The 23,148-nt window shown below is 45.3% G+C and overlaps 1 protein-coding gene across 5 annotated transcripts in view; it reads right to left on the reverse strand.

Moving 5' to 3' along the window:
- LOC106565872 (membrane-associated guanylate kinase, WW and PDZ domain-containing protein 3) overlaps nt 1–23,148 on the reverse strand; it is a 192,737-nt gene that overhangs the window by 53,805 nt on the left and 115,784 nt on the right. For all 5 annotated transcript variants that reach the window (XR_006758080.1, XR_006758079.1, XR_006758078.1 and 2 more), the window contains exon 2: nt 675–791. Coding sequence is in view for 1 of the 5 variants with exons in the window: in XM_014133506.2 (XP_013988981.1) it covers nt 675–791 (117 nt within the window). In the remaining 4 variants the exon portion in view is untranslated. The remainder of the gene's footprint in view (nt 1–674; nt 792–23,148) is intronic.

The raw sequence follows: 23,148 nt of genomic DNA on the forward strand, positions 1-23,148 counted from the left end.
GGGGTGGTGTGAGGGGTGGTGTGAGGGATCCGTGTGAGGGGTCCGTGTGAGGGGTGGTGTGAGGGGTGGTGTGAGGGGTGGTGTTGGGGTGGTGTTAGGGGTGGTGTGAGGGATCCGTGTGAGGGGTGGTGTTAGGGGTCCGTGTGAGGGGTGGTGTGAGGGTTGGTGTTAGGGGGTGGTGTTAGGGGTGGTGTGAGGGGTCGGTGTGAGGGGTGGTGTTAGGGATGGTGTTAGGGATGGTGTTAGGGGTGGTGTGAGGGGTCCGTGTGAGGGGTGGTGTTAGGGGTCCGTGTGAGGGGTGGTGTGAGGGGTGGTGTGAGGGGTGGTGTGAGGGGTCCGTGTGAGGGGTCCGTGTGAGGGGTGGTGTGAGGGGTGGTGTGAGGGGTCCGTGTGAGGGGTGGTGTTAGGGGTGGTGTTAGGGGTGGTGTGAGGGGTCCGTGTGAGGGGTCCGTGTGAGGGGTGGTGTGAGGGGTGGTGTGAGGGGTCCGTGTGAGTGGTCGTGTGAGGGGTGGTGTTAGGGGTGGTGTGAGGGGTCCGTGTGCGGGGTGTTGTGTATCCGCTCTAGTGCATTACATTTGACCATGGTCTGCATAGGGCTTTGGTCAGAAGTAGTGCACTAGGAGATAGGGTACCATTTCACATGCAGCCTAGGAGCAGAGGTTGAGGAGACTTACAGGGGATGGTGCGCAGGTAGAGGTTGTCTCGGATGACCTGCTGCAGCTTGTGATCCAACGAGCCCTTCTGGAACTGCAGGCTTAGGTAGTGGCGCAGGTCTGTGTTCAGAACCTTCCCTGAGCAGACAGAGACACACAGTGTTATTACAGGGCCAGTGTACTACAGTGTCAATAGGATAGAGGTCAAACAATATGCCTTCCCTTTCCATCAGTCACTCCTGTGAAGGCACCTCATCTACACAATAAAACTGACAACAAAAGGTTTTATATAATATGCAAACAATGATAGACACTCACCGCAACAATGACAACCAAGCATAGGCCAAAAGCTTATATTCCAAAGGAACTGTGAAGTCTCAATGCAAAAATTTGAGTGAGAGTTTTTAACGGAAAACTCTCAGGAGCATCTCCTAACCAACCCCCCAATGACTTTGTAAAAACAGAGGAAGTTCACAAAGTTTGAGAGGAGACAGGAACTTGAGAGTCATCCTGTGAAAGCAGGTGAAAGTTTGCTGGGAGTTGGAAAAGATGAAGAGGAGAAAGAAAGGAAAGAGTGGAGAGAGAGAAGGAAGAGACAAGATCTTCAGTGTCTTGGATGTGAGCCTAGTCCCCTGGCTGACAGTGGGGGGAAAAGTGGCTTTGAAATGGCTCGACTGGCGCTGAGCTTCAGTAATCATCATGTTCCCTCTCTCTCCTCTCTACTCTCTGCCGGGCGGACAAAACTCTGCTTAACACAACTTTGTATGCATGGCTATGAATACTAATACATCCTTTCAGAAAGGAACAGCCCCCTACAGTAGATATAGCTGGTGATACAATATACTGAACAAAAATTAAACATTTATTTTTACATGCGCCGAATACAACAGGTAGATCTTACAGTGAAATGCTTACTTACAGTGGCTTGCAAAAGTATTCACCCTGTCATGACGCTAGCACTTTCAGTGAATTGGCTAGCAGAGATGTGAACAGGGGCAGTTTTACGACCTTACAACCACGTCGTAAATACCACAGAGACTCTCCCTGACCATGCAATTGAGAGAGAGTTTCACAGTAAGACAAAGAGATTCTCCCGCCCAATTCTACTACGTCACAGAATTAGAGAATTGAACAATACTCCTATTTTGGAGAATGTGTAAACAGTCGGTGGAGAAGCCAACAACGACCCGGTCGGTTTTGTTTGTGACCTTATGAAAGACAATACAGCCACATTACCCTAACTCTGTTCATACAGGTCCCTCAGTTATGAGGTTTGCATCTAATTCTTGTATAAAACGAATGAGTAAAGATGAAACTATTTGCGAAATTATATAATGTGATGTTAACTTTTAAAATAAGAAAATCGTCTTCCCTGTAAAGTTTAACTAAGACAGTAGCCACACCCAAGCGAATAGGCATTGGTTGGAAATGATGAACCAACCCCTTTTCTACATTTCTATAAGAGCCCCCGTTACCCAATTCACGTTGAACTAAGTAAACCCCAGCGTGAGCTGTGGTGGCGAAAAGTTGAATATCCACTCTACATAACGAAAAGTCACTTAAGTTCCGAATACCGTGAGGATTTGTCCTCACGTTAAAAAGGGCTAATTCTAATGTCAACCATACAGGCCAGGAAACATGGGAGCTTGCTCTACATGTGAAATGGTATGAACTCTGACCTATTGATCACTCATGAAGAAGTGAGTCCTAGATGACAGCCTTACAGACTGCAGCTGGAAAGGTAGCAAATCTAGTACGAGAACACTGACCGACGTGGACCAATCTCCAGAGTGAGATGAACCTCTCAGACCATGTGAATACAATGCATTGCTTTCCCGAATGAGCGATCATTAGTGGCATATGTATTTATGTGAGAAAAGCTTCCCAGGTCCTTTAGTCTTCCTTCCAAAACCCCCTTCTCTTTTCTCTGAATCTATAGTGTTATAATCTAACTGTTTTTGTTTAGTCCACTAGGGATGGTATAATGTTATTATGTATTGTATATTCTGTAATTGTTTAATTAGTTAGTAAATAAATAATTGAGCCAATTGGTGTATGGATGATTTATAGTAAAGGCTGGGTTCATGCAGATAACCAACAATTTACGACGTTCAGATGAGACAGACGAAGGTAATAATAACAATTAATTAATAGAAGACTACTTGATCAGATATTAAAGTATCTGAAGAGTTATATTCAGAAAATTCTAACTTTGTAATCTGAACATTTTCCGTGGTGCCCCGACTTCCTAGTTAATTACATTTACATGATTAGTTAATCATGTAATACTAATTACAGAGAATTGATTTGATAAAATAACAGTCTTCACCTTTAACGATACTAAAGACACGACATGGGTTTTTTCTGGCCACTCTTCTGTAAAGCCCAGCTCTGTGGAGTGTACGCTTAAAGTGGTCCTATGGACAGATATTCCAATATCCGCTGTGGAGGTTTGCAGCTCCTTCAGGGTTATCTTTTGTCTCTTTGTTGCCTGTCTGATTAATGCCCTCCTTGCCTGGTCCGTGAGTTTTGGTGGGCGGCCCTCTCTTGGCAGGTTTGTTATGGTGCCATATTCTTTCAATTTTTTAATAATGGATTTAATGGTGCTCTGTGGGATGTTCAAAGTTTTGGATATTTTTTTATAATCCAACCCTGATCTGTACTTCTCCACAACTTTGTCTCTGACCTGACCTTGGTCTTCATGGTGCTCCTTGCTTAGTGGTGTTGCAGACTCTGGGGCCTTTCAGAACAGGTGTACTGTATATATACTGAGATCATGTGAGAGATCATGTGACACTTAGATTGCGCACAGGTGGACTTTATTTAACTAATTATGTGACTTCTGGACGTAATTGGTTGCACCAGATCTTATTTAGGGGCTTCATAGCAAAGGTGTGATGTCAGAACTCTCTACGAGAGGTGGGTGTAGAAGTCAGGCACAGGAGAGGAGTAAATACGGAGAAGGCGTATTTATTAACAGTTCATCAAACACAACTGGCACAGACAAATGGCAGTCCACAAAAACATCTAGAACTTAGTCTAGGAAAAAACACCTGTTAAAAAAAATGAACAAAATTAACGCCACCCAAAACCAAAGACAGGAAAACACAAAACAAACCCGCACAAAACAAAATGGGTAGGGCGAGAATAAATACACCAACTAAACAACCTAAACAAGACACAGGTGAACAATCAAAACAGACATGACTAAACAAAAAAGAAAAAAGATCGGTGGCAGCTAGTAGACTGGCGATGACGACCGCCGAGCGCCGCCCGAACAGGGAGAGGAGCCACCTTCGGTGGAAGTCGTGACAGGTGAACACATAAGCACGCACCACTTCTCCGTTTAATTTTCTTAGAATTTTGGGAAATAAGTAATTTTTTTCATTTCACTTCATCAATTTGGACTATTTTGTGTATGTCCATTACATGAAATCCAAATAAAAATCAATTTAAATTACAGGTTGTAATGCAACAAAATAGGAAAAACACCAAGGGGGATGAATACTTTTGCAAGGCACTGTACAAGCCCTTAAACAAAAATGCAGTTTTAAGAAAAATAAGTGTTATGAAAGTATTTACTAAATAAACTGAAGTAAAAAATAAACAAATAATAATAATAATAAAAAAATTAAAATAACAAATAATTAAAGAGCAACAATAAAATAACAGTAACGAGGCTATATACAGGGGGTACCGGTATAGAGTCAATATGTGGGTTAGTCGAGGTAATTGAGGTAATATGTACATGTAATAGTGTTAAAGTGTCTATGCATTGCTAATAAACAGAGAGCAGCAGCAGCGTAAAAATGGGGCAGGGGTCAATGCAAATAGCCCGGGTAGCCATTTGATTAGCTGTTCAGAAGATATATGGCTTAAGGGTAGAAGCTGTTTAGAAGCCTCTTAGACCTAGACTTGGCGCTATGGTTGCAGTGCGGTAGCAGGGAGAACAGTCTATGACTAGGGTGGCTGGAGTCTTTGGCAATTTTTAGGGCCTTCCTCTGACTCTGCCTGGTATAGAGGTCCCAGATGGCAGGACGCTTGGCCCCAGTGATGTACTGGGCCGTACGCACTACCCTCTGTAGTGCCTTGCGGTTGGAGGCCGAGTAGTTGCCATACCAGGCGGTGATGCAACCAGTCTGGATACTCTCGATGGTGCAGCTGTAGAACCTTTTGAGGATCTGAGGACCCATGCCAAATCTTTTCAGTCTCCTAAGGGGGAATAGGCATTGTCGTGCCCTCTTCACGACTGTATTGGTGTATTCGGGCCATGAAAGTTTGTTGGTGATGTGGACACCAAGGAACTTGAAGCTCTCAACCTGATCCACTACAGCCCTGTCGATGAGAATGGGGGCGTGGTCAGCCCTCCTTTCCTGTAGTCCATGATCATCTCCTTTGTCTTGATCACATTGAGGGAGAGGTTGTTATCATGGCACCACACTGCCAGGTCTCTGACCTCCTCCCTATGAGCTGTCTCATCATTGTCGGTGATCAGGCCTACCACTGTCGTGTCGTCAGCAAACTTAACGATGGTGTTGGAGTCGTGCTTGGCCATGTAATGTAGTCATGGGTGAACACCCGGGGGCGGCCAGTCAGGAAGTGCAATTGAGATTGCACTTGAGACCTGTGGATCTGTTGGGGTGGTATGCAAATTGGAGTGGGTCTAGAGTTTCTGGGATAATGGTGTGATGTGAGCCATGACCAGCCTTTCAAACCACTTCATGGCTACAGATGTGAGTGCTACGGTCAGTAGTCATTTAGGCAGGTTACCTTAGTGTTCTTGGGCACAGGGACTATGCTAGTCTGCTTGAAACATTTTGGTATTACAGACTCAGTCAGGGACATGTTGAAAATGTCAGTGAAGACACTTGCCAGTTGGTCAGCACATGCTTGGAGAACACATCCTGGTAATCCGTCTGGCCCTGCGGCCTTGTGAATGTTGACCTGTTTAAAGGTCTTACTCACATCGGCTACGGAGAGCGTGATCACACAGTCGTCCGGAACAGCTGGTGCCCTCATGCATGCTTCAGTGTTGCTTCAGTGTTGCTTCAGGGTCACAGCCCGCGACTGTGCTTCCCTTTGTAGTCCGTAATAGTTTGCAAGCCCTGCCAAATCTGACAAGTGTCTGAGCCGGTGTAATAGGATTCAATCTTAGTCCTGTACTGATGCTTTGCCTGTTTGATGGATAGTTGGAGGGCATAGCGGGATTTCTTATACGCGTCCGGGTTAAAGTCCTGCTCCTTGAAAGCGGCAGCTCTATCCTTTTGCTCAGTGCGGATGTTGCCTGTAATCCATGGCTTCTGGTTGGCGTATGTACTGTATGGGGACGACGTGGGGACGACTGTGGGGATGATGTCATCGATGCACTTATTGATGAAGCCAGTGACTGATGTGGTGTACTCCTCAATGCCATCGGAAGAGTCCCAGAACATATTCCAGTCTGTGCTAGCAAAACAGTCCTGTAGCTTAGCATCTGCGTCATCTGACCACTTCCGTATTGAGCAAGTCACTGGTACTTCGTGCTTTAGTTTTTGCTTGTAAGGAGGAATCAGGAGGATAGAGTTATGGTCAGATTTGCCAAATGGAGGGCGGGGGACAGCTTTGTACATGTCTCTGTGTGTAGAGTAAAGGTGATCTAGAGTTTTTTTCCTTCTGGTTGCACATGTAACATGCTGGTAGAACTGATATAAGTTTCCCTGTATTAAACCATGCAACAATTTCAAAGATTTAATGAGTTTTAGTTCATATAACGAAATCAGTCAATTGAAATAAATTCATTAGGCCCTAATCTATGGATTTCACATGACTGGGAATACAGATATATATCTGTTGCTCACAGATACCTTTAAAACAAGGTAGGAGTGTGGATCAGAAAACCAGTCAGTCTCCTTTGTATAGAGTTGAGCAGGCTGTTGAGGAATGTTGTCCACGTCCTCTTCAATGGCTGTGCGAAGTTGCTGGATATTGGCGGGCATTGGAACCCTCTTTCGTACGTGTCAATCCAGAGCATACCAAACGTGCTCAATGGGTGACATGTCTGATGAGTATGCAGACCAAGGAAGAACTGGGACATTTTCAGCTTACAGGAATTGTGTACAGATCGTTACATTACCATGCTGAAACATGAGGTAATGGTGGCAGATGAATGGCACAGCAATGGGCCTCAGGATCTCGTCATGATATCTCTGTGAATTCAAATTGCCATTGATAAAATGCAATTGTGTTTGTTGTCCGTAGCTTATGTCGGCCCATATCATAACCCCAGTGCCACCATGGGGCACTCTGTTCACAACGTTGACATCAGCAAACTGCTTGTCCACACGACGCCATACACATGGTCTGCGGTTGTGAGGCCGGTTAGAAGTAATGCCAGTTTCTCTAAAACGACGTTGGAGGCAGCTTATGGTAGAGAAATTAACATTCCATTCTCTGGCAACAGCTCTGGTGGACATTCCTGCAGTCAGCATGCCAATTGCACACTCCCTCAAAACATGAGACATCTGTGGCATTGTGTTTTGTGACAAAACTTATTAGTGTGGCCTTTTATTGTCCCCAGCACAAGGTGCACCTGTGTAATGATCATGCTGTTTAACCAGCTTCTTGATATGCCACACCTGTCAGGTGGATGGATTATCTTGGCAAAAAAGAAATGCTCATTAACAGGGATGTAAACAAATTTGTGCACAGAATTTGAGAGAAATAAGCTTTATGTACATATGAAACATTTCTGGGATATTTTATTTCAGCTCATGAAACATGGGATCAACACTTTATATGTTGCGTTTATATTTTTGTTTAGTATAGAATAAAGTCTCTAGTCTCCTTGTTCATCAAACAATGGCCAAATTGAACGTATCCCAAAATAGCAAAATGTTGCAAGATGCTATTCAGTGAACCGTTTGTAGTGGAATGGGTTCATGGGAACACCATCTAACTCCAGTGACAAAACATAACATTAAAACTATTCAAAAAAGATTACTCGTTTGCCCCCTAAATCCTTTGCCCCTAAAGATTGATGTTACCCTTAAATTAAATCAACCCCTATTTTGCATTCCATGTGACATGTTTTAGGGAGTGGGAGGATTTTCAGGATGAAAGTTGTCTATCCCCTCTTTCTCTCCAAAGAGGCCATAAGACTGCTAAACAATAACTAGCTCTCTTGCACTGACTCTATACAAACACACTGGACTCTATCCACCTACTCACACATACTTATACTGACACCCCAACACACACATACACACGCACACACACACACTACATACGCCTACACACAAAATATGCACACACATCCATACTGACCCAACACACACACGCTGTTGCTACTGCTTCACGTACGCTGCCGCTACAGCTCCAGTCTATTATCTATCCTGTTGCCTAGTCACTTTACCCCTACCTATATGTACATAGCTACCTCAATTACCTCGTACCCCAGCACATTGACTCGGTACTTGTACTCCCTGTATATAGCCCTGTTATTTATACTTGTTATTGTTATTCACTATTCACTGTGTATTTATTCCTTGTGCCACTATTTAAATATATATATATATATATATATATATATATATATATATATATATATAATTTATATTTTTTTAAATCTTATCTTTAACTGCATTGTTGGAAAAGGACGCGTAAGTAAGCGTTTCACTGTTAGTCTACACCTGTTGTTTACGGAGCATTAGATAAATAACATTTGATTTTGATTTTGAAAGAGTGCCAAATCACTACTGGTCCAGGCTCAAAGACACACAGACAGAAATACAAAAGGGAATAGAGGCCCAATCTGGCAGCAGCAGCTCAAACTGTCCCAGAATTTGATTGTTGTCCATGGAAGTCCTCCCCCCCAGAGAAATGCCAAAGAAATAGGCCATATAAACAGTCTAAAATACATCCCATACACTTTATGTGACATCTATCTGAAGACTGAGAAGGTAATGATAACATCAAATACTTCAAAGTGTAAAGTTGATACCAGGCCACAATTTATACCAGTTGTGTCATGACTTGCAATGAATAAGATAAGGTAACTGCCAAAATAAAGGAAACACCAAAAAAGTGTCTTAATAGGGCGTTGGGCCACCACGAGCCACCAGAACAGCATCAATGCGCCTTGGCATAGATTATAGGTTTTGCTCACCTGAGGTAGAGTTTCTCATGATAAGCTGTAGACCACACTATTTACCAAGAGAGTTTTCATCTGTATTCTTTGTAGCTGTCTATTTACCACCACAAACCGATGCTGGCACTAACACAGCACTCAATGAGCTGTATACAGCCATAAGCAAACAGGAAAAAGCTCATCCAGAGGCGGCGCTCCAAGTGGCCGGGGACTTTAATTTTGGGGAACTTAAATCAGTTTTACCAAATTTCTACAAGCGCATTTCTACCAGCACATTAAAAACTCTAGACCACCTTTACTCCACACACAGACACGTACACTCCTGATTCCTGCTTACAAGCAAAAACTAAAGCAGGAAGCACCAGTGACTCGGTCAATAAAAAAGTGGTCAGATGAACAGATGCTAAGCTACAGGACTGTTTGCTAGCACAGACTGGAATATGTTCCGGGATTCTTCCTATGGCATTGAGGAGTACACCACATCAGTCACTGGCTTCATCAATAAGTGCATCAATGACATCGTCCCCACAGTGACCATACGTACATACCCCAACCAGAAGCCATGGATTATAGGCAACATCCGCACTGAGCTAAAGGGTAGAGCTGCCGTTTGCAAGGAGTGGGACTCTAACCCGGATGCTTAGAAAGAATCCCGCTGTGCCCTCCGACAAACCATCAAACAGGCAAATCGTCAATACAGGACTAAGATTGAATCGTACTACACTGGCTCCGACGCTCATTGGATGTGGCAGGGCTTGCAAACTATTACAGACTACAAAAGGGAAGCACAGCCGCGAGCTGCCCAGTGACACGAGCCTACAAGATGAGCTAAATTCCTTCTTTGCTCGCTTCGAGCCAAGCAACACTGAAACATGCATGAGAGCATCAGCTGTTCCAAACGATTGTGTGATCACACTCTCCGTAGCCGATATGAGTAAGACCTTTAAACAGGTCACATTCAGGTCAACATTCACAAGGCTGCAGGGCCAGACAGATTACCAGGACGTGTACTCCGAGCATGCGCTGACCAACTGGCAAGTGCCTTCACTGACATTTTCAACCTGTCCCTGACTGAGTCTGTAATAGCAACATTTTTCAAGCAGACCACCATAGTCCCTGTGTCCAAAAACACTAAGGTAACCTGCCTAAATGACTACCGACCTGTAGCACTCATGTCTGTAGCCATGAAGTGGTTTGAAAGGCTGGTCATGGCTCACATCAACACCATTATCCCAGAAACCCTAGACCCAGTCCAATTTGCATACCACACCAACAGATCCACAGATGATGCAATCTCTATTGCACTTAACACTGCCCTTTCTCACCTGGACAAAAGGAACCCCTATGTGAGAATGCTATTCATTGACTACAGCTCAGTGTTCAACACTATAGTGCCCTCAAAGCTCATCACTAAGCTAAGGACCCTGGGACTAAACACCTCCCTCTGCAACTGGATCCTGGACTTCCTGACGGCCCACCCTCAGGAAGTTAGGGTAGGTAACAACACATTCGTCACGCTGACCCTCAACACGGGGGCCCCTCAGGGGTGCATGCTCAGTCCCCTCCTGTACTCCTTGTTCACTCTTGACTGCTTGGCCAGGCACGACTCCAACACCATCATCAAGTTTGCCGATGACACAACAGTTGTAGGCCTGATCACCGACAACGATGAGACAGCCTATAGGGAGGAGGTCAGAGACCTGGCCGTGTAGTGCCAGGACAACAACCTCCCCCTCAACGTGGAGATTATTGTGGACTACAGGAAAAGGAGGACCAACCCCGCCCCCATTCTCATCGACGGGGCTGTAGTGGAGCAGATTGAGAGCTTCAAGTTCCTTGGTGTCCACATCACCAACAAAGTATCATGGTCCAAACACACTAAGACAGTCATGAAGAGGGCACAACAAAGCCTATTCCCCCTCTGGAGACTGAAAAGATTTGGCACGAGTCCTCAGATCCTCAAAAGGTTCTACAGCTGCACCATCGATAGCATCCTGACTGGTTGCATTACCGGCAACAGCTCGGCCTCCGACTACAAGGCACTACAGAGAGTAGTGCGTACGGCCCAGTACATCACTGGGGCCAAGCTTCCTGCCATCCAGGACCTCTATACCAGGTGGTCCTAAAAATTGTCAAAGACTCCAGCCACCCTAATCATAGACTGTTCTTTCTGCAACCACAAGGCAAGCGGTACTGGAACGCCAAGCCTAGGACCAAAAGGCTTCTTAACAGCTTCTACCCCCAAGTCATAAGACTCCTGAACAGCTAATGAAAGGGTTACCCAGACCCCTCTTTTACGCTGCTGCTACTCTCCGTTTATTATCTATACATAGTCACTTTCACTCTACCTACATGTACATATTACCTCAATTACCTCGACTAACTGGTGCCCCTGCACATTGACTCTATACCGGTACCCCCTGTATATAGCCTATTGTTATTTTCCTGCTGCTGTTTAATTATTTGTTACTTTTATTTTCTATTTTTTACTTATCTATTTTTTTACTCAACACTTATTTTTCTGATAACTGCATTGTTGGTTAAGGACTTGTAAGTAAGCATTTCACTGTAAGGTCTACACCTGTTGTATTTGGCAAAATACAATTTGATTTGATTTGATTTATACAAGTGTCTGGAACTCTATTAGAGGGAAGTGACACCATTCTTCCATAATTTAGTGTTTTGTTGATGGTGGTGGAAAAAGCTGTCTTAGGCGCCGCTCCTTAAAACCTGTTGGGGCTAGGGGGCAGTATTTTCACGGCTGGATAAAAAAACGTACCCGATTTAATCTGGTTACTAATCCTACCCAGTAACTAGAATATGCATATACTTATTATATATGGATAGAAAACACCCTAAAGTTTCTAAAACTGTTTGAATGGTGTCTGTGAGTATAACAGAACTCATTTGTCAGGCAAAACCCTGAGACAGATTCTGACAGGAAGTGGATACCTGATGTGTTGAATTACCTTTAAGCCTATGCCATTGAAACACACAGGGGCTTATTAATGTTTTGGCACTTCCTATTGCTTCCACTAGATGTCACCAGCCTTTACAAAGTGTTTTGAGTCTTCTACTGTGAGATCTGACTGAACAAGAGCCTTGGAACGGTGATGGCCGATTAGACTCTGGCGCGCGAGGTCATGTTGGGTACCCTCGTTCCAATACGTTTTAAAAGAGAATGCATTCGTCCACCTTGAATATTATTCATGTTCTGGTTAAAAAAGGCACTAATGATTTATGCTATACAACGTTTGACATGTTTGAACAAACGTAAATATATTTTTTCCCCTCGTTCATGAAGTGAAGTCCGGCGGGCTTAGATCATGTGCTAACAACACGGAGCTTTTTGGACATAAATGATGAGCTTTTTTGAACAAAACTACATTCGTTTTGGTCCTGGGATACCTGGAAGTGACATCTGATGAAGAGAATCAAAGGTAATGGATTATTTACATAGTATTTTCGATTTTAGATCTCTCCAACATGGCCGTTAGTCTGTATCGCAAAGGGTATTTTTCTGGGCGCAGTGCTCAGATTATTGCAAAGTGTGATTTCCCAGTAAGGTTATTTTTAAATCTGGCAAGTTGATTGCGTTCAAGAGATGTAAATCTATAATTCTTTAAATGACAATATAATATTTTACCAATGTTTTCTAATATTAATTATTTAATTTGTTGTGCTGACTTGACTGCCGGTTATTGGAGGGAAACGATTTCCTGAACATCAACGCCATAGGAAAACGCTGTTTTTGGATATAAATATGAACTTGATAGAACTAAAAATGCATGTATTGTCTAACATAATGTCCTAGGAGTGTCATCTGATGGAGATTGTCAAAGGTTAGTGCATAACTTTAGCTGATTTTATGGTTTTGGTGACGCCTGTCTTTGAATTGACAAAACATTACACACAGCTATTGTCAATGTACTCTCCTAACATAATCTAACTTTATGCTTTCGCCGTAAAACCTTTTTGAAATCGGACAACGTGGTTAGATTAAGGAGATGTTTATCTTTCAAAGAGTGTAAGATAGTTGTATGTTTGAAAAATTTGAATTTTGACATTTATTTGGTTTCAAATTTGCCGCTCTTGAAATGCACCTGCTGTTGATAGGGTGCACCACGGGTGGCACGCTAGCGTCCCACATAGCCTCAAGAGGTTTTAATCTCCCATAAGTGTTCAATTAGGTTTAGATCTGGTGACTGAGACACACACACACACACACACACACACACACACACAGTTACACACACACCTTTTAAACCCCCCATGCTCCTTTGAGACTCCTCTTTCAAATTCACTGAGATTTCTTCTTCCAGACATGGTAGCCAAAATAATATGCTACTTGACATTTTTATACATGACCCTAAGTGTGATGGGATGTTAATTGCTTATTTAACTCAGGAACCACACCTGTGTGGAAGCACCTGCTTTCAATATACTTTGTATCCCTCATTTTCTTAAGTGTTTCCTTTATTTTGGCAGTTACCTGTATCTCCCTTCAGCAAAATGTGAAATAAGTTATGGTACTTAGAATATGACTGAGAATGATTAAACTTACTATATTCTGAATGTGTTACTGTGCTATTTTATTGAGAGGCTCCTGCTGGTTGCACGCAAGCACACATGCACACACACGTACACAAACACATGCACACACACATGCACACACACACAACCATGTCACCAACCCCGTGGCTGTACAGTGCCGTCTTTGTGGCCTGCTCGGTCCAGTCAGAAGTTGTTGTTGAGGTTGTCACATCAGAGATGAGCCTCATTCCTCCACGTTACAGATAACATTGTATCAGCTTTCCTCTCTCCAGGTGGAGACTCAATGGCCTCCACTGTACCCAGTCAGCCCTGTATGCTGGGGTATTTCTAGTGACTGCAGTCAGCCAGGAGAAATGAACATAACATATTTTAGCAAGAGAATAGATGAGAGAACTTCACCTCACATTCTTTGCTCTACCAGCTCTCTCTCTCTGTGCACTTCTTTTCCCCCCTCCGCTCTCTGTACCTGTCTCTATCTCTCTCTGTACTCTTCTTTACACCCCCTCCCCCGTTCTCTGTACCTGTCTCTGTCTATCTCTCTCTGTACTCTTCTTTACACCCCCCTCCCCGTTCTCTGTACCTGTCTCTGTCTATCTCTCTCTGTACTCTTCTTTACACCCCCCCCCCCCCCGTTCTCTGTACCTGTCTCTGTCTATCTCTCTCTGTACCCTTCTTTACACCCCCTCCCCCCGTTCTCTGTACCTGTCTCTCCTCTGCCTCTCTGTACTCTTCTTTACACCCCCTCCCCCGTTCTCTGTACCTGTCTCTGTCTATCTCTCTCTGTACTCTTCTTTACACCCCCTCCCCCGTTCTCTGTACCTGTCTCTGTCTATCTCTCTCTGTACTCTTCTTTACACCCCCTCCCCCCCGTTCTCTGTACCTGTCTCTCTCTGCCTCTCTGTACTCTTCTTTACACCCCCTCCCCCCCGTTCTCTGTACCTGTCTCTCTCTGCCTCTCTGTACTCTTCTTTACACCCCCTTCCCCCCGTTCTCTGTACCTGTCTCTCTCTGCCTCTCTGTACTCTTCTTTACACCCCCTCCCCCCGTTCTCTGTACCTGTCTCTCTTTGCCTCTCTGTACTCTTCTTTACACCCCCTCCCCCGTTCTCTGTACCTGTCTCTCTCTATCTCTCTCTGTACTCTTCTTTACACCCCCTCCCCCCGTTCTCTGTACCTGTCTCTCTCTGCCTCTCTGTACTCTTCTTTACACCCCCTCCCCCCGTTCTCTGTACCTGTCTCTCTCTGCCTCTCTGTACTCTTCTTTACACCCCCCTCCCCCCCGTTCTCTGTACCTGTCTCTCTTTGCCTCTCTGTACTCTTCTTTACACCCCCTCCCCCGTTCTCTGTACCTGTCTCTCTCTATCTCTCTCTGTACTCTTCTTTACACCCCCCCTCCCCCGTTCTCTGTACCTGTCTCTCTCTATCTCTCTCTGTACTCTTCTTTACACCCCCTCCCCCCGTTCTCTGTACCTGTCTCTCTCTGCCTCTCTGTACTCTTCTTTACACCCCCCCATTCTCTGTACCTGTCTCTCTCTGCCTCTCTGTACTCTTCTTTACACCCCCTCCCCCCCGTTCTCTGTACCTGTCTCTCTCTATCTCTCTCTGTACTCTTCTTTACACCCCCCTCCCCCGTTCTCTGTACCTGTCTCTCTCTCCCTCTCTGTACTCTTCTTTACACCCCCCCCGTTCTCTGTACCTGTCTCTCTCTGCCTCTCTGTACTCTTCTTTACACCCCCCCCCCCCCGTTCTCTGTACCTGTCTCTCTTTGCCTCTCTGTACTCTTCTTTACACCCCCCCTCCCCGTTCTCTGTACCTGTCTCTGTCTATCTCTCTCTGTACTCTTCTTTACACCCCCCTCCCCCGTTCTCTGTACCTGTCTCTGTCTATCTCTCTCTGTACTCTTCTTTACACCCCCTCCCCCGTTCTCTGTACGTGTCTCTCTCTGCCTCTCTGTACTCTTCTTTACACCCCCCTCCCCCCGTTCTCTGTACCTGTCTCTGTCTATCTCTCTCTGTACTCTTCTTTACACCCCCCTCCCCCCGTTCTCTGTACCTGTCTCTGTCTATCTCTCTCTGTACTCTTCTTTACACCCCCTCCCCCCGTTCTCTGTACGTGTCTCTCTTTGCCTCTCTGTACTCTTCTTTACACCCCCTCCCCCGTTCTCTGTACCTGTCTCTGTCTATCTCTCTCTGTACTCTTCTTTACACCCCCTCCCCCAGTTCTCTGTACGTGTCTCTCTCTGCCTCTCTGTACTCTTCTTTACACCCCCTCCCCCCCGTTCTCTGCACATACCGCACATACTATTGGAAGCAACAAGGGGAACCAGAATCCTTTCCAGGTATTTCAATCAGGGCATGATTCATAAAGATAGATTCCTTTGATTAACAGCTTTTCAGTCAGTCTCTATTTTTGTACCTGTTTATTACACTACCTTTTCATCCTCAAATTGTTAGAGATGTATGAGTCACTCACAAGTGGAAGGTCACCCACAGGAATTATTCAATATATCTCTTTGGAGTTTTCTTTAGCATCAGCAACCCAGTAATCCTCTTTAGAGCCTGTAGCATCTCAGGGCAGATACCAGCAGAGAGGAGGAGCAGACGGAGCCGAGTCAGGCGCCCCTGGTGAGGTGCTTGACTCAGAGCCTCCACGCTTACACTAACACCTCGCTACTGAGGGAAGAACATGCTCGCAAGCACACACACAGACACCCACACAAAACACACACGGCAGCATCTGACTGGCATCATGCAGAGAAGAGCAGGGCTGAGGAATGCAGAGCTGGCACTGGGTAAAGGAGAGACAGATATCACAGTCACCTAATTGGTCTGTTTCCAAACGACACAGCTATGCAGCTATGCAGAACTTGTTGTTCTGTTCCACATCTCTCGCATGTGCATGTGGAATTCTTCAGGGAGGTAATTTATTCTGTTATCTGAATGCCAAAAAATGAAGATTCCCCTAAACCAACAGGTTTAGCACCAGACCGCAACATACCAAGGCATCTTCTTTACTTGGCTGAAAGTCTTTTCCAAGATAAGTCCCAAATTTGTGTAATACAGAGGACATGCACATCCATTCCTTTGTTTCATATGGCTGAGTTCTTTGCTGGCCCCAAGGCGTTTACTAGCATAGCAATGGGTGTTGTGAAACGGGCTGTAACACTGTTGTGCTCCTCCCTGTGAGACATAAACTAGCTCTATGCCACAACACGGTGAGGCCCAATCACAACACTACATCATGTGATTAATGGCAGGCTGTTGGTGTCCTGTTCATCTACGCTTCATATTCCTCTCTCTCTCTCTCTGTAGGTGCAATGCAGGTCAAGCTGAAACTCAGACAGTAAACGGTGTCTGGATTGAGCCTGTGTAGGAGTAGGAAAGGCTATCGTCTCACTTCAGCCCTGTAAATTAATTCTCTGCGCTTATATAACCAGCACTGGGCGTAGGCTTCAGCAGCTGCAACTATCTAATTGAGTACAAGGCCCTAGAAAAGAGCCTCAACCTATAGCAGTATTTGCAGAACTTGCTGAAGCAGGCTCACATGGTCACAGCTGCACCATATTAAAGTTAACCAACCATAAGCTACCTCCATACCTCCCCCTGCTGAGCCAAAGAGCACCGGAGAGGAGGGATGACCTTCCTCCTCTCAGGTTCATGATTAGCAGCAGTCAGCAGAACAGTGACTGTAATAATGTGAGGAGAGAAAGAACAGAGGATCCCAGCATCCGTGAGGGGGCTAGAGGGAGGAGAGGGTTACCCTCACGACACTGACTCATGGCATCGCTCTCTCTCACTCTTTATCACATTTCCCCCCCTCTAACTTCTGTTCTAGTTTGCTCTCCTTCTTCCTCTCAGTCATTCTGCCTCTCTTCATTGTCCAGCTCTCCGTCTCTCTGCTGTAGGCGGTCCCTTCTTGTTATATCATTTGTGGGTCCGTGGAGTCTGATACAGCTGGAGAGTAAAACACACACACACCTACCCCATCCCAGTGAGGAGCCTCATTTAGCATCTAGCTCAGATCAACAGAGGAATCAGGTATGACTACACTCACATGTGAATGAGGCACATGTATCCACCCAATCCACTACAGTGTAACATACTGGCCCATTACTCTCTCACACACACCCAGACAAACATGCACGTACGTACGCACATAGTCATATTACCGCAGCATTCTGCTGGAGAGAGACAGATGTGAATTTCATAGTTCTATCCAAAAACAAGTGTGACTCAAGTAGACTGGGTTGTTCAGTATGGTTCAGAAAAGGCCTTCGTCCTAATCCCAGGCCTGTTGTCAACTCATGGCTCCGTAAAAGTGAAGTCATGTTTCTGTGAAGCAAGAACACGGCCAGATGTACTCCATAATTGAAAAGGAAAAAAAAGAGAAAAGAAACGAGGGAAAGCAAACCGGCATAGAGAACACGGTGAGGAACATGGGAGAGAGAAGTACAGTGATGCACAAACCCTGCCACTTTCCCTGACTTCAGGTGACACATCGTCAGACAGAGTGGCAGAGTCACTTCCCCTCCAAGCATGCCCCTTTCCAACCACAACACATACCACAACAGAGAGAACATAACGTAACACTCACATCAGGATGTAATCAACCTAGCAGGCAGCCGCAGGAAGAGAATATGATTGAATCAGAAAGCATTTACAGGGCTGTTTATTTGTTTACTGAGTGGCTAAATCAAAACACTAAAAGGCCTTAATTTGCAATCATTTCAACTGCATCTCATTATTTTTGGCACATATTGACAAAAACAATAAAAGATAATAATGAGAATAATGTGGTTGAGTCAATCAATCAGTACCATCTCCTGCTGGCTGGCTGGCTGGCTGGCTGGCTGGGTTCAGCATTAGTGCTGTCATCCGCTAGTGAATGATGAGGGAAATGTGGGATTATATCACAGTCATCATCCTCAATGGCCTCAGATATGAGACTGACTATAACATGCTTATTAACCGCGTGCCATTGTGACGGGGGAACTAAAGACCAATCAGAGGAGATGGATCCTGGTCTGAGGCATGACTGACTTACTGAAGAAACTCCAATTATCATTGTAGCCGTTGCTGTTACGATCATATCTGCTCCAGTCACTGTTTTGTGGCAGGCAGCCCTTGAGTGATGCACAGGCTCCCTTTCCTCCGTGAACTCTCCACTCACTCACTCTCTTCCATTGTGAGAACACATCCCTTCCAAGGCTACTGATCTATGTCAAGGTTTCGACTGAAGGAGCTCATTTCTAAATGAATTTAGGTGCGTGCTTCTCGACATTTAGATGAGACTGAAACATGGGTAAAGGATCTGTGCAGCAAAATAAGTGTCTGCTGCTACTCTCTCTGTTTGACCACAGGCCACTGCTCCTCTGTCTTTTGTCAGCGTCTTGTTGCGGGAGAAGGGCATTGTTTGTGAGCCTCTTGAAATGATAGGTTATCGTCCCCCAATGCTGTGCATTTCATTGTTGAGTGAGCAAAAAGCGTCCCGAGGGCTAGCGGCCGTCTTCAGGAGAGTGAGGGATTGTTGTGAGAGCTCGACCCCACTGCCCCACCTCTCCCTCAGTCTCCTCACAACATAATGTTGTGTTGCTTGGTGCAGAGATCCTTTGTTTGGCTGTAGCACTGACTTGAGAAGAAGTTCAATCTGAATGAGGCCATGAAGAGTCAGATGAGACCATTTCTAAAATGTCTCCTCTTTGGCTGTGGACACTCCTAATGTTCATCTCATCTTAATCCCTATCCAAATCCTATTACCCAAGATTAATCAATAATCTGTTTTGAAACGATACTCTAGGTGAAACAAGTAAATGGTTTAGGACTTTACAAGACTTGAATATATGCCTTCACATTCATTAGGTGTTAAACCTGGCCTCTCCTGCTGTTACTGTAGGAGAGGGAAGGAGAAAGGATGGTGTTGTGTGCCAGGTTAATAAGACAGCAGATGAATAGCACAGGGACGTTTGCAGCAGCCTAGCTCTTACCTGCCCATCCCCATCATAAGGCCTTATTGGGGGAACTAAGCTGGTTAGCTAAACCCATAGGGAAACATTTGGACTGGAAACAGAGAATGCACATCTCTAATTGGCTGGGTGCTGTGCCATCCACTACTGCTGCAGACATCTTAGACACCTCGGCAGGAGCGGGATAACGAGCTCTGTGAACCACAGTCAGGCCTAGAAAAGCACTTGGACATGTAAAAAGAGTCAACATATAGCTGTATAGTAGCTGTACTTGATTCACTAATCAGAGTACAGCAAATGAGTGCAGAAGGATGTGGTGGTTGCGGAGATACGATTGCAACATGGCTGCTCTGCTGGTTGTGTGGCTTGCTGGCAGGCAGAGGAAGGCTGTGATACACAGCTGGGGATAGCCCTTTAAGAGAGAAATGCTCCACTAAGCCACTTCTCTCCAACACCACCTAGCTCAGAGATGTACCATAGACCTGCAGAGAGAGTCCCTAGGCAGACCCTTAATCCTGTGGCGCTGTAAAGTGTAAGGCGGTTATCATGGCCACACTCAGAGGCACTCAACTGATACTCAACACATGACAGAAAAGGGATTTCATGTTTCCAATGAGGAGCTGAGGAAAATCAATCATGTGCTCTGACGGCCGGGGACGAGGGCCTGCCTGCCACCCAGCTCACTGCTGAGGGAGCTCTGCCAAGTGTGCTGACACTTACAAGCCTGGAAGTGGATGGGAAAGCACCGAAGGCTTGTCTCTTCAGTATATGTCTGTTTCTTAGTGGAGCTCTTGGCCCTACTGGACCCTGTCAATTGTAATAGACAAAACGCAGAGATAGAAAAGGTGCTGACTGTCTCCTGGGGTCATCTCTGTATGACTTGTATGATATCCTGGCTCAAAGGTTCAGCTGGAAGGCCAGGTTTTTGCCATGGCCTTTGTAAAGTGGTGAGTAAAGTGGAGAGTAAAGAGTGGTTAGTAAAGAGTGGTGAGCAAAGAGTGGTTAGTAAAAAGTGGTGAGTAAAGAGTGGTTAGTAAAGGGTGGATGCGTGTATGTGAGAGTGTATGCATGCGTGTGTGTGTGTGTACACAGGCGTGTTTGTGCATGTGTGCGTGCGTGTGTCTGTGTGATAAATGGGATAGAATACTGAGAGGAAGAGAGATGTACCCAGAGACACCAGAGATGGAAACTTCCCTCCCGAGGACTACAGATGTTTCCACATGGGCCACTGCACACACAGATACGCACGCACACATGCACAAACACGCCTGTGTACACACACACACACATGCATGCATACACTCTCACATACACACACACCAGGTTTCGGCAAATTAGGTTTCAGGGTTGGTTCCACCGCAAGCTCCACTTTGACCACCAGAAGGATGCCCACAGCTTATAGGGAAGCCTTGCGCTTAGAGCGTTGGGCCAGTATCCGAAAGGTTGCTAGTTTGAATCCCTGAGCCGATAAGGTAAAAAGTCTGCCAATGTGCCCCTGAGCAAGGCACTTAACCCTAATGTCTCAAGGGTCGCCGTTGATATTGGCAGATCCTGGCCGTGACCACACTATCTGAGGGTGTCTCAGGGAGAGATGAGATATGCAAAAAACACATTTCCAATTCACATGTGTATTAATACACAGTTGTACATGTGTGAAATAGGACAAATATAAGTCCCCAACAAATTATTACAAACAAGTCTGCAGCTGTGATCTGCCATGTAGAAATAATATGTTTTCAAAACCTATGAAAACCTGATCTGCTGTAAACATTAAGAATAATTCAATTTCTGTCTCCCATAGCCAAATACATAGGGCCTGCTAATTCTCTGAGGTGAAATCAATGATGGATGCATAGTCAATGCAGGCCATATTTTATTTATTTTTAACTAGGCAAGTCAGTTAATAACAAATTCTTATTTTCAATGACAGCCTAGGAACAGTGGGTTGACTGCCTTGTTCAGGGGCAGAACAACAGATTTGTACCATGTCAGCTTGGGGATTTGAACTTGCAACCTTTCAGTTACTAGTCCAACACTCTAACCACTAGGCTACGCTGCCACCCCAGATGGAACAAGCTCTTTCTGCAGACACATTATGCAACAGACCTCTCCTCTGGTATTCTTAGAGCAGTCTGACTTGAAAATGCATTTCTGTAGGAATGTCTGCTGAGCAAGTGCATGATGTAACGTGATGAATCCCTGGAGACATGAGGGATGAGATGGAAAGTTGGACATTTATGAAAATGCACGCGTCTCTCTCAGGCTCTTCTGCATGCGCTGATGCAGAGGACATGCCTCTCTCTCCTCACTCTCCTCACTACAAGGGCCTCCAACCTTCTACTACCATACACAGACAGGGGGATGAAACAAGGATTGTTGGCAGCCATTATCCTAATACTCATGAGGGGGGATGACACTACGAGTGCTGCTGAGGAGTAATTGCTCCGCCATAGTAATTATCAGGCATAAACACTACTGGCTGCTTGGCCCTTCAGAAGAACCACCAGCTGTAATTATTTCCTTTGAAAGGAAAGTTTTGATTTCCTTCTATGAAACTACTTAGCAGGACTGTAACTTTAGGTTTTCACTAATGTAATGAAAGGATTTTACTATTTAATACAGCCTCTGCAGCCGTATGCTCTGCCATGGCACAGATGAGCTGGCGTCAGATCAGAGAGAGAGAGAAGAGGAGGAGGAGCAGGAGGAAGGAGGGTGAGAGAGTATGAGAGAGTGTATGAGAGAGAGAAAGAGAAATGGAAAGAGAGAGAGAGATTGAGAGAATGAGAGAGAGAGAGAGAGAGAGAGAGAGAGAGAGAGAGAGAGAGAGAGAGAGAGGGGAAGAGAGAATGAGAGAGAGAGAGAGAGAGAGAGAGAGAGAGAGAGAGCGAGAGAGGGGAAGAGAGAATGAGAGAAAGAGAGAGAGAAAGAGAGAGAGAGAGAGAGAGAGAGAGAGAGAGAGGGGAAGAGAGAATGAGAGAAAGAGAGAGAGAGAGAGAGAGAGAGAGAGGGGAAGAGAGAATGAGAGAGAGAGAGAGAGAGAGAGAGAGAGAGAGGGGAAGAGAGAATGAGAAAGAGAGAGAGAGAGAGAGAGAGAGAGAGAGAGAGAGAGCGAGAGAGGGGAAGAGAGAATGAGAGAAAGAGAGAGAGAAAGAGAGAGGGGAAGAGAGAGAGAGAGAGAGAGAGAGAGAGAGAGAGAGAGAGAGAGAGAGGGGAAGAGAGAATGAGAGAAAGAGAGAGAGAGAGAGAGGAATAGAGAATGAGAGAAAGAGAGAGAGAGAGAGAGAGAATGAGAGAGAGAGAGAGAGAGAGAGAGAGAGAGAGAGAGAGAATAAGAGAGAGAGAGAGGGGGGAAGAGCAGGGGGAGGATGAGGAGGAGGGACAGTGTTTATCTTGATCATCTCAAGGTTAAGATAAGTATCCTATCTGTAAAGCTTCATTGGGCATGTCCTCTCTTCATGGGCCATAACACCCATAAACCCCCCCACATCCCATAGCATGCCTCCTCTACAGCACCCCCTCCCCCCCGCCCCACCCCCACCCACCGCACAATGCTAAGGACAGTCTATCATATCCATAGATGAATACTAATAAGTACAGAATATAGCAGTCAGTCAGTGTGGCAGAACCTCAAACACATGCAGCATACATCAGAGCACAGAGACCACAGCAATCTAATGGTGTCACAGATTCCTTCGTCGTCAGACGATATAGCGAAATCATCGTCGGAGACAGTGGACCAATACGCAGCGGGTTGCGTGTTCAACATCATATTTATTAAAGGACGTTGACCACGGAAAAACAAGAAATGCATACAATACGACAGGAGACAGTTTCGCAGGCTATACCTAGCAGTGC

This window comes from Salmo salar, chromosome ssa12 (assembly GCF_905237065.1).
Source record: "Salmo salar chromosome ssa12, Ssal_v3.1, whole genome shotgun sequence".
In the NCBI taxonomy this organism is placed as follows: domain Eukaryota; kingdom Metazoa; phylum Chordata; class Actinopteri; order Salmoniformes; family Salmonidae; genus Salmo; species Salmo salar.